This window comes from Branchiostoma belcheri, unplaced genomic scaffold (genome assembly GCF_001625305.1).
Source record: "Branchiostoma belcheri isolate BF01 breed outbred unplaced genomic scaffold, Haploidv18h27 scaffold194, whole genome shotgun sequence".
NCBI lineage: Eukaryota > Metazoa > Chordata > Leptocardii > Amphioxiformes > Branchiostomatidae > Branchiostoma > Branchiostoma belcheri.
In genome coordinates this window covers 362,755-371,069 of record NW_017803424.1, presented here as the reverse complement: position 1 = coordinate 371,069, position 8,315 = coordinate 362,755, and the positions used below count along the sequence as shown (strand labels likewise).

The window sequence follows — 8,315 nt, the reverse complement described above, 5'->3', positions numbered from 1 at the left end:
GTACATCTCTACGATGTATTCTCACGAACTTGTATGCATCGAAGCAAAGGTCACTTACTACCTACTAACGCCTTTATCGTTAATCTTAACCCCTTACATTAAATAAAAATCCGAAATTTCAGACTTCTGGGAACTTTGCAATTCTTGATAAGCATTCTGCAAGAGCTTTCATATCCTGTTCCTTAATTGCACCATCTTCCAACCATGGCCTAGCAACTATATCTTAGGGACCAATAATTTAAATAAAAAAAAATACGCGGGACTAAAACAATACTTCCTAAAGGACTTTTTGTTGAAACATTGAATATGATTGTTGAGCTGTACTACCCTGCTTGTTTTATGCGTCTTTGTGTACAAGAAATATTGATGCCTTAAATTTATCTTATTCATCTCATGTTACATCTATTCGCAGTTTTTGGAGTCCAATTTCAACCCATTTGAGTATTCAAACAATTCGCGTCCAATCGAAACAGATGTTACAGGCCTTGCTGTCAAATGTGGGAACTCGACTGTTCCTGTTTCTGACCTGAGTGTACCCATAGACATCCTGACGAGACGAGAAAACAAAAGACTGGATGAAATCATGTATGTCTTCTCGTCATCTTCACCGCTTGGTAACATATCGGTATGTATTAATCTTAGTATGATTTTATGAAAAAAGGTAGAAGTTATATGAGATAGAGAGAGAGAAAGAGAGAGATAAGCTAATTAGTTTTAGATGGTACAGAGTTGGCGCATCGACCTGTTAACTGACCTTAAGAATTGCAGACTTCAAGTTTACACCAACTGCTGTCTTTGATGACTAGCGACTTTTTGTCCTGAAATAGATTACCATAACAGTTTATCGTCTCATATTAATTGCCTCGAAGAAATCAGTATGATCATTCGATGTTATCCATGTGTTGTTGAACGGATCGTTAGTAGCTGCTTTTGTTTTCCCAGATATTTCATTTTTATGCTAGAAGAAACATGTCATCACTGAGCTTCAGCGTGGATTTTAACAGCACCCTCTTTCCACAAGAAGTCACTCTTTGGTTAAGCAAACATGAGCCTCCAACACCAGATACCTATGACTGGACAACAACCTTACCACTTCCTGATGATGAGCTCTTCAGCGTCCCATGGATAAATGGAACATTCCTGACATCCAGCGCTTACCAGTGGCTGCTGCCGGAAGATGTGATTGTCATCACAGATACCGATGTGGACGTGTACAACAGGACGGACTATTTCATAGGTAAGTGTCTTCCTTTTCATCACTTCCAGACGAAAGTATTATTCATAGTGACAATTATTTGTTCTAGTTCGAATGTTGGGGGTTTCAAAGTGAGCGTCTGTGCGTTTGCTTTATCTGTGTGTAAGTGCTATCAAAGAAAACAGCTTTGACCTGTTTGGCATAAGTATTTTAATTAGACATACATGATTTCATCCAGTCTTTTGTTTTCTCGTCTCGTCAGGATGTCTATGGGTACACTCAGGTCAGAAACAGGAACAGTCGAGTTCCCACATTTGACAGCAAGGCCTGTAACATCTGTTTCGATTGGACGCGAATTGTTTGAATACTCAAATGGGTTGAAATTGGACTCCAAAAACTGCGAATAGATGTAACATGAGATGAATAAGATAAATTTAAGGCATCAATATTTCTTGTACACAAAGACGCATAAAACAAGCAGGGTAGTACAGCTCAACAATCATATTCAATGTTTCAACAAAAAGTCCTTTAGGAAGTATTGTTTTAGTCCCGCGTATTTTTTTTTATTTAAATTATTGGTCCCTAAGATATAGTTGCTAGGCCATGGTTGGAAGATGGTGCAATTAAGGAACAGGATATGAAAGCTCTTGCAGAATGCTTATCAAGAATTGCAAAGTTCCCAGAAGTCTGAAATTTCGGATTTTTATTTAATGTAAGGGGTTAAGATTAACGATAAAGGTGTTAGTAGGTAGTAAGTGACCTTTGCTTCGATGCATACAAGTTCGTGAGAATACATCGTAGAGATGTACGAACTACCAAAAATGACACAAAAGCCCCCTTCATACAGATTTCTTATAAAAGTTATATACGTGAAGGTGCTTCATAATAATCATCACCCTGTGTAACGTTATTTCCTTGCCGTTGCTGGACAAACCCTACCCATTCCCAAGTAAATTCTGGCAATGGAGAAAACAGACCATAGTACCTGCACTCCAACCGTCTCTTCTAATGGACAATTATCTCCAATAACGGATGAAAAGGACGGCACGTGGACAAAGGAGTCACTCACACCCGCCACTGTATACAACTTCTCACTGGAGTCATCGCGATCCTCCCGTTTAATTCTCACGTGGATCTATATACAGAACAGATAATTTTGCATCGTAAGCAAATTCATTATACAACATCAAAGCTACCCATTTTCAAACAAATGCACAGCCGTATTGCGGGTTCTGAAATATGAAAATTTGGTAATATCATATATCACATTAGTATGTATAGTTTAAGTAAAATATACTATTGCATTTTTTTTATGGCCCATGTTTATTTATGGCCTTTCATTAGCTTGTAAGAACATAAACGCACAATAAATGTCATGGCACCAAAGCTACTGTTGTTTTTGTTTTTAAAGTATTTTAACATTTTCCTTTCTTTCAGACCATTATTTTCTATTTAAGACCTCTACCCTCTATTTTAGACATTCAAGAAACAACTAATACCTCTACAGAACATATCATTCAAAGAAAACCATACCTTTGACGTATATATATCTGCAAATAGATCGCCCTCCTCGTAGGCTGGCATCATGTTGTTCAGATAAATGTCGTCAAGCACGTCTAAGACTTGGAAGGTTATTATAGTGGCTTCCTTGTTCTAAAAATCCAAAACAAACTACCTTATTTCATTTTCTTAACACACTTTAATTCAATAAAAAATCAAATAGTGGTCTTTAAATAAGAACACCGTAAAGAATAGTAATACCTCACAAAGGATTCTGAGTAAAATTGCATAAGGTGCATAGTTGGTATTATGATTTGAGTGTAGCTAGTAAATTTCATTATAGGTGGGAATCTTTCGTTGCCTACCAATTCCAACATGTTCGAAAATCCAAATCCATCCTCATGGTCCAACAGAGCCTTTACCTCAGAAGCTTTGAACACATGGGCAGCGCCTGGAAAATATGAAAGACTCTCAGATTTAGTATACTAGTAAGGCCACATCTCCCTAATTTTATCGCACGCGCATTGATTTTCGCCTGTTCTCAAAAAAACGTCCTCCGAGGCTCTGGCTTGGCTCTAGGCCAGGGCAATCCATGGTAGTTAACGACAATACGGAGCCGGTGATAACTCTGGAGGATGACACCCAGGCTACCAAAGCTCTACGACTCAACGCTCAGTGCATACGTATGGTGCCGATTCATAGATTCCGCAAAAGGCCAGGCTTGTCCTATACGTCGCTACGTACTGCCACAAACTTCACAATACCAGCCTTGTGGTTTCATAGTAGCATTTTTTTATTTTTGGCTGGAATTTTTTTATTCGCTCGCGCGCACAAGTTTAAGGTCTTCATGTCTTTCATATAATCAAGTCGGAGGGTCAAACAGGTCAATCGGTTATTACATACGAACATCAACGTTTAACAAGAATTCGGAGATCTTATGCCTATATGCAAATTGTTAGAATGATGCATGTAGCATAATCTATTTTATAGACGGTTTTTCTTAATTCAACTGGCAAATATTTAATATGTAAAAGTCCTATCCTCTGTCAAGGCTTTATGTTAATCTTTTACCATTAATCATGCAATGACATCACATTTACATAATGGATGTTAGGATGTTTAGGATGTTAACCTAAATTAAGTTACAAATATCACAAGTGTGATATGCCCATTTTTGTTCTGAAAACATTGTGTTTTTATATTGAGTATGCAAATTATGTCGTAATTTGAATTATTAGTACCTGAAAATGTTAAACTTGGCTTAGGTGACATGCATTACATGTATGCCCAGAAGTAGTTACAGTAACATAACCCCTAGTAAGCGGCCAAGAGCCACTAACGAAAGGGTTAAGCCTATTTAAACTTACCCTAACATTGTTGCAAAAAAAATCCCACCACGATACAAGTGTGAAGTTTAAGTGTGAATTATTTCCACAAAAGTATTTCCTTTTTATGGCATTTTTAAAGTATATAAGAAGGAGACTAAATAATAATAACAATTGATTCTGATTTCAATGGATACTAGAACATACCTGTAAATATCAATGCTGTAGCATAGTTCACATCCTCAACAGTCTTGGAGTAATTTCTTGACAACTCTCTTAATTTCTCAGTTGCATGCATCAGAGACATTGCACTGTGAACCTGTATTATTCATAGTGACAATTATTTGTTCTAGTTCGAATGTTGGGGGTTTCAAAGTGAGCGTCTGTGCGTTTGCTTTATCTGTGTGTAAGTGCTATCAAAGAAAACAGCTTTGACCTGTTTGGCATAAGTATTTTAATTGTATATCTTGTTTTAGCGTTTTAGCAACAAGTTTGTTAGGGTTCGAAAGTGAAAAAAGATCAAGTTTTATTTTGTTGACACAATATTCCCTGGGTTTTTAGGATTTTTATCGCGACAAAACACAGAACTATGGTCTAATAATGAATAGGTAACAATGCATCCTTTAATGCAATTTGTTTAACTCAACAATATACACATCCAAAATGTTTAAAATCCTTGTCATATGTTAAAATATAATAGAATTAAAAATGTTATAATTGTAATTGTACTTGAAATTGAAATGTTGGTTCAAAAATTCACGCCAGAATGTAAAATGTATTTTCAATATGGAAGAAAACGTAAGGTGGGGCAACTTAATACATCACTGCACAATCATTGAATGATATACAGAACTGAATAAGAAGTAAAGATATATCTGGATCTAAGGTCAATCTAACATGTTCATAATTTAACAAACTTGTGTATGTTTTGTCAGATTCCCCTTTTAGATTTCAATGTATACTACACAAGTCTTCATGGAGTCATAAAAATTTCACATAGCAATGTATAAAAAAAAACCACAACGTAACTTACACTAACACTAACACTTACATTGACATCATTTACACAAATAACAAATCTAACTAATAAGACTTCCTATTGACATTCACAATAGCATAAATATGTTTTGCTTAATAAAAGCGAGTGAAATAAATACATTTTACCTTGGACTTGTTGGACAATTGCATTTATTTCTAACAGGAGTTCGGTTCGGCTCTGATGTTGATCGTGCCAGCGGTGAAATCGTCAGCTTCACTCTGTACGTCTTTGAGACAACCTGTGTCTACTTTGAAGAAAACCAAACTCACCTGTGGCAACGTGACGGCTGTAGGGTAAAATCACTTGGCATATTTTTCTTCTTTCTCCTTATACCAAAATAAATTGTTTTGTTTACCTTTCTTTTTGTAGCTATGGTGTGTAAATAGTTTATTTACTATGTAGTGATAATTTTGAAATTGCATTTCTATACATTTTCCATATACTGAAACCAATGCATACGTTTGTACATCAGAACAGGAGGCTATAAAGATTATACGGATTATTTACTATGGCAGAATCTTTTAAACGACATTCGCCATTTTTCCTCACTTGACTTGACGATTGCGTTGTATATGTGAGGGGGTATATATATATGCGTTGTATATGTGAGGGGGTGTATATATCATATATTATATATATTACATATTTTTCCTACAAGTATGTTGGTGGGATGTCAGGGAATAAACTATTACCGCGAGTCCACGGTAGTTAATTTGGAAATTTGACTGATGTTGTACTGGCTTTCTTGGCTTACCACTTCTATTTTTTTACAAACAGGTCGGTTTGATGTCAAACATCAGCCACGTCCACTGCCAGTGTGATCACCTGACCAAGTTTGCTGGTTTCGTGGCGCCAAACCCACTGAACATCCGGGAAGTTTTCTCAAAGAACATCTTGGAGAATCCGACAGGTCTCATCCTGGTTCTCACTGTGTTCATGTCCTACGTGATGGGTGTTGTCTGGGCCAGGAAAGCAGACAGAAAAGATATCGCTAAGGTCAGGCGAACGGTGTTTAATATGATGTGTACTTGTGTACGTTGCCCTCCGTCAATGTATAAGTTTGCAACTTTCATTTTATCACCATTTTACGTTATATATTTTGAAGTAACTGTTATAATAAGTCTTTTAAGATTTTAACTTTGTCACTGTAAGATAAATGCTCATTCAGCACTGCTGTTTAACCGGGGTAAAAAGACGATAAATCTAATAATAAAATGCAACAATATTAATACCGATAGATTAAATAAATGTTTGATTCATTTGCTCCTATGCAAAGTAATGTACGTTACAGAAACTAGGTAATGTCTGGTTAGGATAAAGGGGAAAAAGTGCACAACGTCGGGGCCAGTTACGGACTCCTAAAATTTAAAGTCAAAACAAAACTACTTTGCCGCCCTTCCGGTGCTTACTACAGGTTGGGGTGGGACTACTTCCTGGTCACAGGCTGAACTCACGTAAGGAATGCCAATACGTCATCACAGTATACACTGGATTTCGTGGCAATGCGGGAACAACTGCTAAGGTAGCCTGCTTAAATCGCACTCCTAGCAGTTTTGCAATTGCTCATAGCGGGCAGTTAAGTTAATTTATGCCTTGTTCAGGAATGGGCCATTCCCTACCAGGACTGCCCCCTGCCTGTTACATTTTGGTGTTACATGAGTTTTTCATTTGCATTTTTAATAATAATAATAGAAAATCCCGAACTCCTCTTGGACTAACTTTCGAAATTGTAGATGATTATGAGGTTTCATTGGCCCTTCTTATGGCTAACATAGAGGTAAGGGACCATGAAATCTGCAGGGAAAGGGTCCATAGGGTTCGGAATTATCTATGTTTCACAAACTATTATTAATGTGTTGTTTTGTTTTACAAATACCTATATGCAGAAAGAGGTATTTGCTAATTTTCTATACTATAGCAGACAATGCACCTAGTACGTAATCAATGATTTAGATTCTGTTGATGGCAATGATGAAGTCTATATATTCATTAAAAAAACTATAGATACAACTATATATACAACATGTCATCACAGATTACATTGGTGCTATACGGCAGCCAATACGAGAGCCTTCCCTTTACGCTGCGGGACGACAACCGATGTCTGTTTGAACAAGGCAGTGTGGACTCTTTCCTGATGTCAACAGAAGAACCTCTAGGGGTCATCACACACATGAGAGTATGGCACAACAACGCTGGTTTCAGCCCCTCATGGTAAGTTTGGAAACAATAAAGAATGTATAATTTTATAAATTTCCAAAGCCTTACTACAACAATTTATCTAATGCTTATTTGTTAATTTGAACCTTTTATGAAAGCATATGTTAAAGCCTAACTAAAACAATAGCCGTCTTAAAAGTATGTATTAGAATATGGATTTTCTTATTTGTTTAATTTTGCAGGTACCTTAGTCAAATCATAGTAACAGACAGGGGAACAAACAACACAGCACATTTTCTAAGTAACAGGTAATGATACTTGTATTATTCCACTTCATATAAGTTCAACAATCGTAATATTTTAGTGTTAGCTGAAGTTGCATGTGGCTGGACGCAGTTTTTTTTTCAATAAACAGATTAACCAGTAATAAACACCGCTTGGCATTGGACCCTTAAAATTGTTAGTTATATTTTTGCTATCAAAATTGTATAATTGACAATTTTTAAAGTGTCATGGTGCTATTTACTCCCCTATTTTATTTATAAACAATGTTTAATTTTAATTTTTGCCCTTTATTTATATTTGTGTATAATAAATTTTCTTTAAAATCATTCATGTGTATGAGCTATTTGGACATGTTATGAACGCTACATGCCGAGCAAAAATGGCACAAAATGATCGTACAAAACTGAATACCTATTGTAGAAAATGTTGGAAAATAAGTAGTTAGCATCAATATAAAATATATTAAGAAATAAACAAACATTAAAGTACATTTTGAAGTTATAGTATCTTTGATATTTTTTTTTCATTTTTTTAATACAGGTGGCTCGCTGTTGACGAAGATGATGGAAAGATAGAACGCATCATACCGGCAGCAGGAAAAGAGGAAATTACTAAGTTCCAAAACTTGTTCTTTACTAAATGTACAAGGTACATGGCTTCATTACACTATGACAGAAATTTAAGTACCTAATTTCAGTTGCCGAAAAGAATACGTGTTTGAAAAGGTGCGTTTCAGCATAATGGCAATTTTTGAAGTTTATCATCCTAACTTATAAAGTTATTAAACTAAGAAAAAAAAAATGCAACTTAA

The 8,315-nt window shown here is 35.9% G+C and overlaps 1 protein-coding gene across 1 annotated transcript in view; it reads left to right on the top strand.

Moving 5' to 3' along the window:
• LOC109468183 (polycystic kidney disease protein 1-like 2) overlaps positions 1 to 8,315 on the top strand; it is a 35,730-nt gene that overhangs the window by 12,405 nt on the left and 15,010 nt on the right. Inside the window, exons 13-20 of the mRNA XM_019766438.1 lie at positions 474 to 625; positions 943 to 1,237; positions 5,222 to 5,352; positions 5,837 to 6,055; positions 6,474 to 6,581; positions 7,095 to 7,273; positions 7,462 to 7,527; positions 8,045 to 8,152. Coding sequence (XP_019621997.1) covers positions 474 to 625; positions 943 to 1,237; positions 5,222 to 5,352; positions 5,837 to 6,055; positions 6,474 to 6,581; positions 7,095 to 7,273; positions 7,462 to 7,527; positions 8,045 to 8,152 — 1,258 coding nt within the window. The remainder of the gene's footprint in view (positions 1 to 473; positions 626 to 942; positions 1,238 to 5,221; positions 5,353 to 5,836; positions 6,056 to 6,473; positions 6,582 to 7,094; positions 7,274 to 7,461; positions 7,528 to 8,044; positions 8,153 to 8,315) is intronic.